General features: G+C 61.3%; 3 protein-coding genes, 1 long non-coding RNA gene and 1 other non-coding gene across 14 annotated transcripts; 4 read left to right on the top strand and 1 right to left on the bottom strand.

Moving 5' to 3' along the window:
- The first annotated feature begins 126 nt into the window (after positions 1-126).
- MAZ (MYC associated zinc finger protein) lies at positions 127-5,656 on the top strand. 5 transcript variants are annotated; one of them, XM_024985313.2, is made up of 6 exons: positions 127-664; positions 1,287-1,373; positions 1,457-2,313; positions 2,718-2,781; positions 3,058-3,229; positions 4,546-5,656. In XM_024985313.2, the coding sequence occupies exons 1-6, from the start codon at positions 629-631 to the stop codon at positions 4,716-4,718; spliced, it is 1,389 nt and encodes a 462-aa protein (XP_024841081.1). In that variant the 5' UTR covers positions 127-628; the 3' UTR covers positions 4,719-5,656. The 5 variants fall into 5 exon arrangements, with proteins under 5 accessions (XP_024841081.1, XP_024841080.1, XP_024841079.1 ...); XM_024985312.2 differs by lacking the exon at positions 4,546-5,656 and adding an exon at positions 4,032-4,234; XM_024985311.2 differs by lacking the exon at positions 127-664 and having other exon boundaries at positions 796-1,373.
- LOC132343859 (uncharacterized) lies at positions 3,132-6,634 on the bottom strand. Its single transcript, XR_009492859.1, has 3 exons — positions 6,301-6,634; positions 4,052-4,662; positions 3,132-3,570 (listed from the first exon to the last, which is right to left on the bottom strand). It is a non-coding gene; the product is annotated as an uncharacterized lncRNA (long non-coding RNA).
- MIR2385 (microRNA mir-2385) lies at positions 3,561-3,635 on the top strand. The gene has a single exon (NR_031248.1). It is a non-coding gene; the product is annotated as a microRNA mir-2385 (primary transcript).
- Positions 6,635-6,804: 170 nt separating the features above from the next.
- PRRT2 (proline rich transmembrane protein 2) lies at positions 6,805-11,167 on the top strand. Of its 4 annotated transcripts, XM_059881582.1 has the most exons (4): positions 6,805-6,898; positions 7,582-8,546; positions 8,927-9,059; positions 9,234-10,440. In XM_059881582.1, exons 2-4 carry the CDS (start codon positions 7,650-7,652, stop codon positions 9,242-9,244), a joined length of 1,041 nt encoding a protein of 346 aa, XP_059737565.1. In that variant the 5' UTR covers positions 6,805-6,898; positions 7,582-7,649; the 3' UTR covers positions 9,245-10,440. The 4 variants fall into 4 exon arrangements, with proteins under 4 accessions (XP_059737565.1, XP_059737564.1, XP_024841084.1 ...); XM_059881581.1 differs by lacking the exons at positions 6,805-6,898; positions 9,234-10,440 and adding an exon at positions 11,081-11,167 and having other exon boundaries at positions 7,219-8,546; XM_024985316.2 differs by lacking the exon at positions 6,805-6,898 and having other exon boundaries at positions 7,219-8,546; positions 9,905-10,440.
- Positions 6,822-14,350, top strand: PAGR1 (PAXIP1 associated glutamate rich protein 1). 3 transcript variants are annotated; one of them, NM_001075632.1, is made up of 6 exons: positions 6,822-6,898; positions 7,582-8,546; positions 8,938-9,059; positions 11,081-11,582; positions 11,791-11,873; positions 13,946-14,346. In NM_001075632.1, the coding sequence occupies exons 4-6, from the start codon at positions 11,101-11,103 to the stop codon at positions 14,140-14,142; spliced, it is 762 nt and encodes a 253-aa protein (NP_001069100.1). In that variant the 5' UTR covers positions 6,822-6,898; positions 7,582-8,546; positions 8,938-9,059; positions 11,081-11,100; the 3' UTR covers positions 14,143-14,346. The 3 variants fall into 3 exon arrangements, with proteins under 3 accessions (NP_001069100.1, XP_005224957.1, XP_015315856.1); XM_005224900.5 differs by lacking the exons at positions 6,822-6,898; positions 7,582-8,546; positions 8,938-9,059 and adding an exon at positions 10,682-10,725 and having other exon boundaries at positions 13,946-14,350; XM_015460370.2 differs by lacking the exons at positions 6,822-6,898; positions 7,582-8,546; positions 8,938-9,059 and having other exon boundaries at positions 10,682-11,582; positions 13,946-14,350.
- Positions 14,351-14,380: the final 30 nt, after the last annotated feature.

Here is a 14,380-nt window from a genome sequence, read left to right as displayed (position 1 = left end):
GCTGGAGTGGGAGGGGGACGGGACGGTGGCCGAGAAGAAACAAAAAGCTCCCGCGAAAGTCCTCGGACGACGACCGTTAACCGGGCGCGCGCTTAGAGCTTAGCCCCGCCCCATCCGTAACCCGGCGCGCGCTCCCCTATTCTCCCGCTCGACAGCGGCAGCGAGTTTGTGCGCGTGCGCGCGGAATAACGGCCGCTGGCGGAGGGAAGCGGGGGGTGGAATCTTTGAGGGGGGGGAGAGAGAAGCCGCCCCGTCTCCCGCGCGCCCACCACCTGCGCCATCGTCAGCCAATCAGCGGCCGTCTCAGGGGTCTCGCGCTTGGGGCGACTCCGGCTGCTGGGTGGCTCCCCTGTCCCTCCTCCCGCCAGAGTCCCTCTTGTACCTCCCCCCTCCCGCGGGCCTAGCGCGCGCTCGCGCTCGCGCCCGCTCCAGCCTCTTGTGTGTCCTCGCGCCCCCCGCCCGCCCTCCCTCCCCGCGCGCAGTGTGCTCCGCTCCCCCCACCCTCCTCCTCCTTCCCCCCTCCCGCCCGCCCCGCGCGCCTCCTCCCCGGGTTCCCCCTCCCCCACGGCCGCCTCCTCCTCCTCCCGCCCCAGGGTGAGCGCGAGCCACCTCCCTCCCTCCCTCCGCCATGGATCCCGGCAACTGGAGCAGCTTCATCTTCCAGGTAACAACCCCCTCCCCCGCCCCACCCCCCTTCCCACACCCCCTCCCGCCCGCCCTCCCTCCCGTCCCACCCCCCCTCCGCGCGCCCGGTGCGCGCGCAGCTGTCCCCCTCCCTCCCTCGCGCCCTCCCCCGCCCTCCCCGAGGCGCCGGCTGGGCGCGCGCGCGGCGGGGGCCGAGGCTGCTCCCTCGCTCCCCCCACCCCGCCCCGCCAGGCTCCAACCGCCGCCGCCGCCGCCGCCGCCCGGGCCCCCGCCCCCGGCCCCCGGCCCCGCGGGGCCTCCCGCCCCCACCCAGGGGGCGTCGCCGCCGCCGTCGCCGCCGCGCTCCGCGGCCCGCCAGGCGCCCTCCTTCCCTCCCTCCCGCCGGCCGGGGTGCGCGGGCGGCGGGGCGGCCCGCGGGCCATGCGTTCGGCGCGGCCCAGCCCGGCCGGCCGGGGGCGGCGCCCCGAGCCCGGGCCCCGTGCGGCCCGCGCCCCCGGCCCCCGCTGAGCCCCGGGGGCCCCGCCGTGGCCGAGGCCATGTTCCCCGTGTTCCCTTGCACGCTGCTGGCCCCCCCCTTCCCCGTGCTGGGCCTGGACTCCCGGGGGGTGGGCGGCCTCATGAACTCCTTCCCGCCACCTCAGGGTCACGCCCAGAACCCCCTGCAGGTCGGGGCTGAGCTCCAGTCCCGCTTCTTTGCCTCCCAGGGCTGCGCCCAGAGTCCATTCCAGGTGAGTAGGGGCCGGCCGTGGCGGGCCGGGCCGGGAGGGCGCCGACCCGCGGCCGCGGCCCACACGGCGCCTTGTCTTCGCAGGCCGCGCCGGCGCCCCCACCCACGCCCCAGGCCCCGGCGGCCGAGCCCCTCCAGGTGGACTTGCTCCCGGTCCTCGCCGCCGCCCAGGAGTCCGCCGCGGCCGCGGCTGCCGCCGCCGCTGCCGCTGCCGCCGCCGCCGTTGCTGCTGCGCCCCCGGCCCCAGCCGCCGCCTCCACTGTGGACACAGCGGCTCTGAAGCAGCCCCCGGCGCCTCCTCCGCCGCCCCCGCCGGTGTCGGCGCCCGCCGCCGAGGCCGCGCCCCCTGTCTCTGCCGCCACCATCGCCGCAGCCGCGGCCACCGCCGTCGTTGCCCCAACCTCGACGGTCGCCGTGGCCCCGGTCGCATCTGCCTTGGAGAAGAAGACAAAGAGCAAGGGGCCCTACATCTGCGCCCTGTGCGCCAAGGAGTTCAAGAACGGCTACAACCTCCGAAGGCACGAGGCCATCCACACCGGAGCCAAAGCCGGCCGGGTCCCCTCGGGTGCTATGAAGATGCCCACCATGGTGCCCCTAAGCCTCTTGAGCGTGCCCCAACTGAGCGGAGCCGGCGGGGGAGGGGGAGAGGCGGGCGCCGGCGGCGGAGCGGCCGCAGTGGCCGCCGGTGGCGTGGTGACCACGACCGCCTCGGGAAAGCGCATCCGGAAGAACCACGCCTGCGAGATGTGCGGCAAGGCCTTCCGCGATGTGTACCACCTGAACCGACACAAGCTGTCGCACTCGGACGAGAAGCCCTACCAGTGCCCGGTGTGCCAGCAGCGCTTCAAGCGCAAGGACCGCATGAGCTACCACGTGCGCTCACATGACGGCGCTGTGCACAAGCCCTACAACTGCTCCCACTGTGGCAAGAGCTTCTCCCGGTGTGCACGGCCTCGGCCGCCCCCTGGGCGGGTGGGGAGGGCGGGAAGGCCGGCGGTGGAGGTGGCCTGGCCTCGGCTGGCGGGGAGGGAGGGAGCTTTCTGAGGATGGGGCCGGGGAGCCACTCCCAGGGAGGAGGGAGGCAAGCCTCTCCCGGTTACCAGGGAGCAGGGGGTGGTCCTTAGCAAAAGGAGGTGGGTCCTTCGGTTGTAGGAGTGCTTCGAGTGGGAGGAGGCCGAGGCCGCCTAGAGCGAGAGGAGGGATTTCCTGCCTGACCTGGACTCTGAATCCCTGGGCTTGGGAGAAAATGCAGGGACCCTTGCAAATGCTTGATGGGCCGAGTTAGGCAGACTCGGGGACCCATCCACACCCCAGGGCCCTAACCCCAAACCCAACGTGTCCCCAGGCCGGATCACCTCAACAGTCACGTCAGACAAGTGCACTCAACAGAACGGCCCTTCAAATGTGAGGTAGGAAGCCCGCCTCCTCCTGTCCTGATTTTCATGATTTTGATCCTCATTGTAGTTGTCTGAGTTCAGCCTCTCAGAGCCCCTTTTTCTCTCTCTTCTTTTTTGCTTTTTCACTCCATTTTCTCATCCCTTCTTCAAGGCCTCATCATCTCACTCCCATTTCCTACAGATCAAAGACCCCCAAGGCTCTGATTCCTTTAACCTCTTGCCCCCCTCGCCCCACTCCCCGAAGCTTTAACTCTCCTGACACCCCCCACGCCCCTCCCCCCTCCCCAGAAATGTGAGGCAGCTTTTGCTACGAAGGATCGTCTGCGGGCCCACACAGTACGACACGAGGAGAAGGTGCCATGTCATGTGTGTGGCAAGATGTTGAGCTCGGCTTATATTTCGGACCACATGAAGGTGCACAGCCAGGGCCCTCACCATGTCTGTGAGCTCTGCAACAAAGGTACATGCTGAGAGATGCCGGGAGGGCCAGGGACAGAGGGTGGGGACAAAACCAGAGGCCCTTCCACAGATGTGGGTTAAAGGTGCTGTAGCCAAGAGCTCGTGGCATCTAGAGCCCTTTAGAAAGCACATGAAGGAACGTTGGGACGACTGAACATCACTAAGTTCTAAGATGTCATTGCTGGAGGAGATGATCTACCAGAAAGAGTCAACTCCTGGGTGTGTGTGGGGAGATGGGAGGGGGCACGACTGCTTTGAGGAAGGAGTGGTCAAGAGAGCCAGTTCCCACGGGTTGGCAGGCAAGGTTTCAGCTGTGCAGCCACAAGTTCTTGTCTTCAGCTCCTGGGGCAAGTGGAGTACGTTGGCAGAGATTTACAAAGTACTCGCCCTGTCTCAGTAGCAGAGGGAGCTGCTTTTAAACAAATTCACTCCACTGAGTAACTGGGCTGAGACTGTATGGGGCACTGGAGGGAGGGGACACAGCCGTCTCTGCTGAGGGTCAACTCTTCAAGTGGCTAGGAATCAGTGTCCTGTCACCCCGGGAGAGATCCCCCAGCCACAGAGAATGGACTCTGGGGACACCAAGGCCCAGAAGCCAACACCATTCACCCAGTTCCCATACTCGGGGGGCTGTTCCCCGCCCCCAGCCCCAGCAGAGTAGTTGGCCCCAGGCTACCAAGGATGTGGTGGGAGGAGGACAGGGCCATCTGAGGAGGGCGTCCCCAGCCTAGGAGAACAACCCCGTCTCTGGGGTCTCCACCTGGCTGACCCCCACCCCCCATCCCCATCCACCCCCCTAATAGGCTTCACCACGGCAGCATACCTGCGCATCCACGCGGTGAAGGACCATGGGCTCCAGGCCCCGCGGGCTGACCGCATCCTGTGCAAGCTGTGCAGCGTGCACTGCAAGACCCCTGCCCAGCTGGCCGGCCACATGCAGACCCATCTGGGGGGGGCCGCCCCCCCTGTCCCGGGAGATGCCCCCCAGCCACAGCCCACCTGCTGAGGGGGACCCCCGCACCCACCAGGCAAGGCGTGGGGCATGGCTGGGGGGGGTGGGATGGGGTGCGTGGGACGAGGGGGCTCACAGGACCCAATAGGGGATATTAGGAAGGCCAGGGATGCCCAGCTATCCCCAAGTTAGGGAGACTTCTGGGACCAGGGAGGGCCTTTCAGCAGAATGAGGTAAGGATGCAGGCCGAAATCTTAACAGGGAGTGAGCAACGGCTGTGTCCCAGGGGAGGGCACCTGGGGCAAGGGGCAAGGCTCTTGCCATTCAGATCGCGCTGTGATCTCCTGGTGGTTCTCATCCTGCAGGTACAGGTGAGGTCTGTCCAATGGCAGGTGAGGTCTGTCCAATGGCGGCGGCGGCAGCGGCAGCGGCAGCGGCAGCAGCAGCAGTGGCAGCCCCACCCACAGGCGTGGGCTCCCTCTCTGGGGCCGAGGGGGTGCCTGTGAGCTCTCAGCCACTTCCCTCCCAGCCCTGGTGAGCTCCAAGTTGGTGGGGGGGAGAGGGGAGAATGGAGGAAAGTCCCTCGGTACCATCTCCTCTTCCCCTCTCTTTTCCCACCAACTCCTCACTACTTCCCCCACCAACCAAGGAGCCTCCAGAAGGAAAGGAGGAAGAAATGTTTTCTTAGGGGAATTCGCTAGGTTTTAACGATTTGTTTCTCCTGCTCCTCTCTCCTCCCTATGAGACCTGACCCCACACACACCTGTTCCCTTGGTTGTGTTGAAGTCCCCTGGACAGTGGGCAGGGGGGAGCAGAGGACAGGAGTGGCCACTGCCCTCACCCCCTCTCCTCTCTGTGACCCCCTGCCCTGCCCTTCCAGGGATTGTGAGCCTTCTCCCTCGATGGTCCTTGCTCTCCTCCTTCCGGTGCCCCTGCCCCTATTGTCTGCTGCCCCTCCCTGGGGAGTTGGTGCTTTTTTTTTTTTTTTTTCCAGGGGGAGGGAGGAGAGGAAGGAGGGAAATCAAAGATTCTGTCCCAGAGATGGGGAAAGGTGAGATCTGAGAAGGGGCAGAAAGCAAAGGTTGTACCTTCATCAGGTGGGGTTGTTTGGGGTCAGGCCCTGAACATCATCCTGCTTAAGAATCTGTCAGGGGAAAACAAGTCAAGGGGAGCAAAAGAAGGAGCCACTAGGGCCAGAGGCAGGACAAGAGATGGAATCCTAGGGGCCAGGGTAAATGGAGGTATCCAGGGACTAGAGGTGCTTCCTGGGGGTGGGGGGAATGCAGCCACAGTGTCTCCCCCTTCCCTCTTCCACCCCAGCTCCAGCCCTGGCCTTTTCTTTTCATCCCTCTCCCCCACGACAGAAGCTGTGGCCCTGGCCATGTCATCGTGTTCCGGTGTCCCCTGCATGTTCCCCACCCTTCACCCCCTCCTTTTGCGCGGACCCCATTACAATAAATTTTAAATAAAAACCTGTCTCAGACTCAATGAATGAATTGCTCTCACCAAACCCCCTGTTCCCACCCCCAAGGGAGTTCTTAGGCCTGCAGTTGGTCAGTCAGTTGCAGCCTTGCTCAGCCCTGTGCAGCTCTGGGGCTCCGGCTCCTTCCCCAGAGGCAGCACCAGCGGAGGCAGTCCAGATTCAGGGTGGGGCTGAGGCTCCTAGGCTGCGGGGGAGCAAGTTCCAGGACTCCGGAGTCTCTGGGGAATACTCAATCCACCCAGGCCCAGAATAGCCCCTGGAGGTTTGAAGAGGCCTGGGTCAGAAACCCAAACAGTTGCTGGACATAAATGCTGCTTTTCCCCTTCGGTCCAGACCCACTGCCTGCTGCTCACACCCCAGCCCAATACCTGCACTCTTAAGGCCCTGAGAGGTGATGGATGATGTAGCTGTGGAAAGACTGGGCAACTCAGCCCTAGGACTGGTAACAAAGACGTGGAGAATAAAAACTGCACTTCTCCCCACTCATCCTCTTCATTCTTGGTGTGGTCCACCCTGCTCTTACCCAGCCTCCTGTTGTTCCAGACTGCTCTTGCACCCTCCATCCTGCCCCTTGGAATTCCCTTCCCAGTCACTGCTCTGACCCTTCCAGGGACCCTTTTCTTGAGCCTTCCATTACCCATTTCTGCTGCTGCTGCTTCCTTGGCGGTAGAGGGACTTGTCGTTCTGCAGGCTCCCTTCTGGAAACTCCACCCTGATCATCCTCTGCAGCCTCTCCCAAGTTTGGCCTCATCTCCCTTCCCTTCCTGCTGGCAGGGGTGCCTCCACCTGGTCCTGCCTGTCTCACTGGTCCAGTCTCCTCGGAGGCCCCTCTCCGCTTCCCCTGACCCCCTGCCTCTGCCAGGACCCCCGGTGACCGTTGGCGGGAGGGGCCCGGGGCCTGGGAAGGGGGCACCCCGAGGAGGCGCGCGGGGGAAGGGCTAGGGAGCCGCGCGAGTGGTCCCCCGGCTGGTTGCCCAGGTAACGCGGGGCCTGGCACGCGTGGCTCCCTCCGGCTGGCCGGGAGGGGCGGGAGCCGTGCAAGGGGCGGGGGCGGTGCGCGGCAGCGAAGCGTAGGGGAGGGGACCTGAGAGGAGGGGATGAGCCGAGGGGAGGGGAGACCCGCCGCCTCCCTTCCTCCCTCGCTGACTTGCTCCCTCCCGGGCTGCGGCGGCTGCAACCGCGGCGGTGGCGGCGGCGGCGGCAGTAGCCGGAGCAGTCTGGAGGCCGGCGTCGAGGTGAGACGGGAATGGACTGACTGAAGCTGCGGGTAGGAGTGGACGGACAGACAGCGGACGCCGGGAAGGCTGTACCGGAATGCGGGCGCCTGATGGACTGACGGGTGGTGCTGGGCGCGCCACGCCAATGGGAGGAGACGGCGCCGGTCCCCCGGGGGCGAGGGAATCCCTGGGAGAGGGGCTGGGAAGGGGCTCAGTGGAGATGCCCAGGTCCCCGAGGGAGGGGCGCGGGCGTCTACGCCCCAAAAGCGCAGCACGAAAACCGCACCGGCTGGGCGCCCAGGCAGGAAGGGAGGCTGCAGAGAGAGTGGAATGTGAGTTTCGGGGTCCTCTGCCCAGTCTGCCTATCGGAACGTCCGAGTCTGAACAGCTTGTTGATTTTGGGGTGCTGTGGTATCTGCTAGGATGAGTTTGGATCTTGTTGGGTGGACCCAGGAAGAGACCGTGGAGAAACCTTGTTTACAAAAGGGTTCATATTCCCAGGGCTCTCCAACCAGAAGCCTGAGCAGAGCACTCCTCCCCAAAGATGTCCCACCCCAAAGCAAAGGAAACCCCAACTTTTCTTCCTTTTCCCCAGAGGCAGCCCAAGGCTGGCCCTGAGACAGGAGCATCGCTCTCTTGGGCTGCAGCGCTGAAAGCTACCTCTTCCCTCCTCACACCAAGCCTGTCTCCTCCTCTTGCAGGATTTGCTGCTGTCTTCAGTGCCGTTCCATCCTTCCCTCAGAGGCCCTCTCCCCTCTCCTGTCTCAAGATGGCAGCTAGCAGCTCTGAGGTCTCTGAGATTAAGGGGGTAGAGGAGGGTCCCCAGACCCAGGGAGAAGGGCCTGGCCATTCTGAAGGCCGAACTGGCTCTCCCCAGGTCCCAGCTGGGGTCTCAGATGAGCCAGAGACCCTGCAGCCAGCCCCAGACGTCATGGGGGCCCCTGGGGACTCAGAACCCAAGGTTGGGCTGGCTCCAGAAACCACAGAGACCCCAACCGGGGTCCCTGAAGCAGCTCAGGCCAGAAACCTCAGCTCAAGCCCAGGAGGGGAAGCAAAGGCCAACTCCAGCACTGAAGAAACATGCCAAGAGCTAGCATCCAAACCCGAAGTGAGGAAAGAGGCCACTGCAGACCCGGAATCCAACCTGGAATCCGCAGCCCCGCTTGAGCCAGCCTCAGAGCCTGCCCCCCAGCCAGAACCCCAGCCAGAGCCCCAGCCAGCTTCCCAGTCCACTTCCACACCAGCCCTTCAGCCAGAGCCCCCTGCCCAGGAGGAGCCCACCTCTGAGATCCTGAGCGAGAGCATGGGAGAAAAGCAGGAGAATGGGGCAGTGGTTCCCCTGCAGGCTGGTGATGGCGATGGGGAAGAGGGTCTAGCCCCCCAGCCTCACTCACCACCCTCCACAAAGACCCCCCCAGCCAATGGGGCCCCACCCCGTGTGCTGCAGCAGCTGGTGGAGGAGGATCGACTAGGAAAGGCTCACAGTGGGCATTCGGGATCTCCCCGAGGAAGCCTGAGCCGCCACCCTAGCTCCCAGCTCGCAGGATCTGGGGTAGAGGGGGGTGAAGGCACCCAGAAACCTCGGGACTACATCATCCTCGCCATCCTGTCCTGCTTCTGCCCCATGTGGCCTGTCAACATCGTGGCCTTCGCTTATGCCGTCATGGTGAGCCCCAGGGAACCCTGCCTGGCCCGGGCCTGCAGTGGTTCCCAGTTTCCTGCCCTGTGCTGGGACACAGCCCCAGGAGTAACCCCACCTCCCCTCCCCTCTCTGCATGGATCTCACTTCCCAATTACTGGGCCTTTGCTCACCTCTCCCTGGGACTTCACCTTCTGAGCCCTACCCCATCAGGTGGGAGGGAAGTTGAGACATTTCACACAGTCTTACTGACCTGTGCCTTCTCCTGCTGCCTCTCAACCCCCTTCCTCCCTTAACCACTGTCCACCGGCTGGCCTGTCTCCTCTGGATGACTCTTACACCCGATCTCTGCCTGGTTGGCATTTCCTGACCTGGGCTGGTGCCCCCCCACCTCACTCTAACCCCAGTCCCGAAACAGCTTGCAACAGGGGGACGTGGATGGGGCCCAGCGTCTGGGTCGTGTGGCCAAGCTCTTAAGCATCGTGGCACTGGTAGGGGGGATCCTCATCATTATCGCCTCCTGCGTCATCAACTTAGGCGGTGAGTGGGGGTCTGGGACAGGCTGGGAGGAATGGAAGGGTTGGCAAGGGCGGCTTTACTAACCCCTGCCCCTGCTCTCTCCTGTCTGTCCTCCCTACTTCTTTGTCTCTCCTTGTCTCCCCCCACCCCCCTGCCCCACCGTCTCTGTCTGTCCCTCCCTCTCCTCTCCCACAGTGTATAAGTGAGGGGCTCTGCCCTGCATTCCAAGACTTTTTCTCCTGTTGGGAGCTGCCTTGGGCCCATCCTCCCCTGGGGGGAGCCCAATCCATGGCCCAGGCCCGCACCCATAGGGACCAAGGGAGCCTGAGCGGCCTTGTTTACAGCTTCTTTCCTGCTCCTGCATCCTGCCAGGCTCCTCTGCCAACAGTAGGCCTCCCTTCTCCCTGCACTGTTTCCAACCTCCCTGCACTTCTGCCTGCACCCCCTCCAGCCTCTCGGCTTCCCTATCCTTGCACTTCCTGCACTTTTGGAATCCTCCCTAAACATCTCCCCATCTCTCTGTGCTCTCAGCCTCCCTGCATCTCTCCCCAACCTTCCTGCACTACAACCTCCCCAAATTTCCTGCACCTCGATCCTGGTCTCCCTTTCCCAACATTCATTGTCTCAGCTTCCTCCCCCCATCCCTTTCTTCCTCCCCACCTTATTCACCGCCACTTCCCTCCCCACACCCTCCGCCCCCTTCCTCTTCCTGCCTCCTCATCTCCCTCCTGCATCCTCTCCTCCACCCTCCTCCACCGTTTATTCTACAAAAACTCCAGCACTTAGATCGGGCTGGGGGAGGGGAGTGGTGTCAGGAGAGGGCTCTCTCGCCCGGGCTCCGACTGTTCTCTGTTGGGACCACCCAGGTCCGGACGACCCCCAGGGTGCCTCGGGGTCGCAGAGCTGGCAAGCCAGGCCTCGTTTGGAGACATGCAGGGGTGGCGTGTTCCGAACACGCACCTGGGAGAACGGAGGGGCACGGCTGTTGACCCTCCCTGGTCAGCCTGAGTTGACCTGCCCCATCTGGGCTTTTTAACCCAGTCAGCGAACTCGTCGGAGCTGGGGTCATTCACGTACTTTGTAAGAAAAAGAATCCCCAAAACAGGACCAAAGCTCCCAGCTGCAGGGAGCAAGGGAAGGGCGGAGAGGTGTATTATTATTTTCTAAGAGGACGAGAGAGGTTTGTTGCACGCGACAGTCCGCTGGGGAGGCGGGGACCGAGCCACAACACGGTTCGGAGTTGGCGGGTTTTTTTTTTTTTTTCCCCTAAAAAAAGTGTAGGGAAAAAAACCTAAAAGTCTAAAAACAAACAAAAAAAAAAGGATACATCAATCTGATTCTCCCTTTTTGTATGCCGATGCTGCATGGGTCTGAGACACCAATAAACGGAGACTGCATGAGACTCGTCTCTAGCCTCAGTTATCCTTACATGCGTGCGCTGCGGGGGCCGGAGGTACTGCCTCCTCTTCCGCAGACCCTAGTGCGTGGTTTGCGCATGCGCTGCACCGGTGGCCATCTTTACTGTGGGCCGAAGCCTATCATTCCGGAGCGCCTACCTGCGCATGTGCAAGCCTTCCCTCGCTTTCCTCTTCAAAGTAGCTTAGACTAAAGCGGAGCCTCCCGCGCCATCTCGGTGCGCCTGCGTACTGTGACCCTGCGCAGCCCGGGAGGCGGGTCTTAGCTCCAGGTGCGTACGGTAGCTGAGGTGGCGAAACTTCGAGGTGTGCGGAGAGGGTGCCGGATCCAGGTGTAGAGAGGGGTGGCGTGAAGGCGAAAAGAACGGGCCCGCCCCTTTCCGGCCTGGAAAGTAGTTTCTGTGGGTCCCTGGGAACGTCGGAATACCAGATCTCGATCCGTGGGGGCGGGGTCCCTGGGGGAACTTGAGCGCCCCCTTCTGGGAACCGGCGGGTCTGTTCGCAGGGACTGCTGTTGGGGCCTGATTGGTTAGACAGACGTTCCCCGAAGCCACGGGAAGCCCTACCCGCGGAGGCGTGGGTGGGGGATCCCTAGCTTAGTACTCCTGCCATCTCCTGTCATCGCAGGGCCCCTTCCCTAGTGGCATATGTCCCTTGTCCGGGGCCATGGAGACATTGCAGCCACCACGGCGGCGCCTCTGTCTGAAGAAGGGGAAGTGACCTCCGGTCTCCAAGCTCTGGCTGTGGAGGATACCGGAGGCCCCTCTGCTTCGGCCGATCAAGCCGAGGAAGAGGGAGAAGGAGGCCGGGAGGAGGCTGAGCATGAGGGGTCCGGGGCCGAGGAGGTGCAGGGAGAAGCCCCCAGCCCTGAGGGGGAGGAGCGTGCCAAGGGAGAATCCGAGGACTGGTGCGTGCCCTGCAGCGATGAAGAGGTGGAGCTGCCCGCAGATGGGCAGTCCTGGATGCCACCCCCCTCTGAAATCCAACGGCTTTATGAACTGCTGGCTGCCCACGGTACCCTGGAGCTTCAGGCTGAGATCCTGCCCCGCCGGCCACCCACGCCTGAGGCCCAGAGTGAAGAGGAGAGATCCGATGAGGAGCCAGAGGCCAAAGAGGAAGAAGAGGAAAAGTGAGGGCACACCCTGGCACCTTGTCCTTGGGGCTCCTCCCCTGATGCCGGGAGGAAATAGGGAGGGAAGGTGGGACCCAGGATCATGGGAAGTGAAGGGAGGGAAGAGACGGGGAGAGGAAGAGCCAGGGGGTTGGGGACAAGTGTGGTTGTTTGGGGGTGGGAGGGGAACCACCCTCACCCTTCACTGTCTGTCCCCCTGCCCCAGACCACATATGCCTACAGAATTTGACTTTGATGATGAGCCAACGACACCAAAGGACTCCCTAATTGACCGGAGGCGCACCCCAGGTACAGACGAGAGGGGAGTACTGGGCAGCGGGGGGTAGGGGGAGATGGAGGGGTGGGGTGAAGAGCCTCTGCTCCCACTTACTCATAAAGTGACTCCCTAAAAGAGGCCTTGACTTGGTGCCTTGGTAGCTTCAGCAGAGAGATGCTCCCAGTGGTGCCGGCCTTCCAGCTTCCGTGGTCCCCTGTTGTGTTGTCGCTCAGTCGTGTTGTCGCTCAGTCGTGTTGTCGCTCAGTCGTGTCCGACTCTTTGTGACCCCATGGACTGTAGCCGACCCCACTCCAGTACTCTTGCCTCTGTCCATGGGATTTTCCAGGCAAGAGTACTGGAGTGGGGTGCCATTTCCTTCTATCTTCCCTTAAAAGATTATCACAGATAATTTCATCATGCTTCTCATTACTTTGATCTCAGTCATCGTAGAAGTCCAAGTCATTTCTATTATTACCTAGATCCGCATACCCACACTGCTGGGTACATGTCCTAATCTTACCCAGTTTCCCATCCTGTGTGCCTTCCTAGAGTTTACCATTCTTGTTTTGTTTTGTTTTGGGCTGTGCTGCTCGGCACGTGGGCTCCTAGTTCCCTGACCAGAGATTGAACCTGTGCCCTTGCAGTGGAAGCACAGTCTTAACCACTGGACCACCAGGGAAGTCCCCTTGCTGTTGTGCTGTGCTTAGTTGCTCAGACTCTTTGCAATCCCATGGACTGCAACCTGCCAGGCTCCTCTGTCCACGGGGATTCTCTAGGCAAGAATACTGGAGTGGGTTGCCATGCTTTTCTCCAGGGGATAGTCTCAACCCAGGGATCGAACCCAGGTCTCCCACATTGCAGACAGATTCTTTACCATCTGAGCCACCAAGAAAGTCCCCTTGGAGCCATCTTCTAAAAAAGTTTGGGCTATGGTGGTCTTTGTTGCTGTGCACAGGCTTTCTCTAGTAGCAGCAAGCAGGTACCGCTTTTTGACACTTGGGTGTCTCATCGCAGTGGCTTCTCTTGTTGCGGAGCATGGGCCCTAGGGCACGCGGGCTTCAGTAGTTGCAGCTCCTGGACTGTAGAGCAAGGGCTCTGTAGTTGTGGCACACGGGCTTAGCTGTTCCAGGGCATGTGGGATCCTCCTGGATCAGGGATCGACCTCATGTCCCCTGCGTTGTCAGGCAGACTCACAACCCTTGGACCATCAGGGAAGTCCTGGAGCCATTCCTGATTTCGGTTTCTCTCACCTCAACATTCAAGCCAGCAGCAAGTCTTGTTAGCTCTGCTTCCACATGTCCATGTTCGGCTGTCCACCTTTAACACGATATCCTCATTCAAGCCACCACCATCTCTGTCACCTGGAGAGTTGTGGTAGCTCTTAACTGGTCTTCCTGCCACCAGTCTCAGCGCTAGAGTTGGTTTATGTTTCAAAATGTAAGCTGTGTCACTTCTCTTGTTTTCAGTCCTCCAGATTACGGGGGCTGGGGTGGGTGGACGAGCATGTCAATTGAGAGTCCAAGCCCCTCTCTCCCCCCACCCAAGGCTTCCACGTACACTAAGAGATCCAGACCCCTTGTCATGGCCTGTAAGTCGTTTCTTTGGCCTTGTCTTTCCTGTCTCTGCTAGCTCTACATTTCTCATTAAACAGACCTCCGTGTTCCTTCCCTGGGGCTTTTGCACTTGCCTGTCCCTTGCCTGGGACACTCCTTCTTGATCTTCATATTTCTGGCCTCTTCTTATAATTCAGAGCTTCACTACCCACCCCATCTGAGACCCCAACCCTAAATCTCAGAACCTTCATGACGTCTATGGCAATTATGTCTGAATGAATTGAAAAATTTACATGGTTTACAAATAGTTTTCTACCCTGCATATAGAAAGATAATGTGCTTCTATTTCTAAAACTTTGAGTGTGAGTTGAATGTGCCAAAATGAAACCAAAAAATTAAAATGTGACAATATCCAAAAAAAAAAAAAGTGCCTTCACAACAGACCTGGAAATCTCTGTTTAATAAGCTCCCCAAGTGATTAATAAGACCCAGGCAGGTCTGGCACGTACCGCCTCACTCCCTTCCACTTTTCTCATCTTCCCCTTCTTCAGGAAGCTCAGCCCGGAGCCAGAAACGGGAGGCCCGCCTGGACAAGGTCCTTTCAGACATGAAGCGACACAAGAAGCTAGAGGAGCAGATCCTTCGTACCGGCAGGGACCTCTTCAGCCTGGACTCGGAGGACGCCAGCCCCGCCAGCCCCCCACTCCGGTCCTCGGGCAGTCTCTTCCCCCGGCAGCGGAAGTACTGAGGGTGCTGAGTCTGCCTTCTGGAGCCTTGGCCCACCTTCCCTCACCCAGGGCCTTGGGCAAGAGGAGAGATGCTCCCAGACTCCCACCACAACACCTTGCCAGAAGGAGGACTGATGTGTGTGTGTGTGTATGTTTTCTCTTGAACATCTGTTGGGAGACCTGAGCCGAATTTTCTGAATCTAAAATAAAAAAAATTTTTTAAAGCAAGTTACCTTCTCTTAGAGGAGAGGCTGCAGC

The sequence above is a fragment of the Bos taurus genome, chromosome 25, assembly GCF_002263795.3.
Source record: "Bos taurus isolate L1 Dominette 01449 registration number 42190680 breed Hereford chromosome 25, ARS-UCD2.0, whole genome shotgun sequence".
NCBI classification, from domain to species: Eukaryota; Metazoa; Chordata; class Mammalia; order Artiodactyla; family Bovidae; genus Bos; species Bos taurus.
The sequence above is the reverse complement of the archived record's forward strand: the minus strand, read 5'-3'. Positions and strand labels throughout refer to the sequence as shown.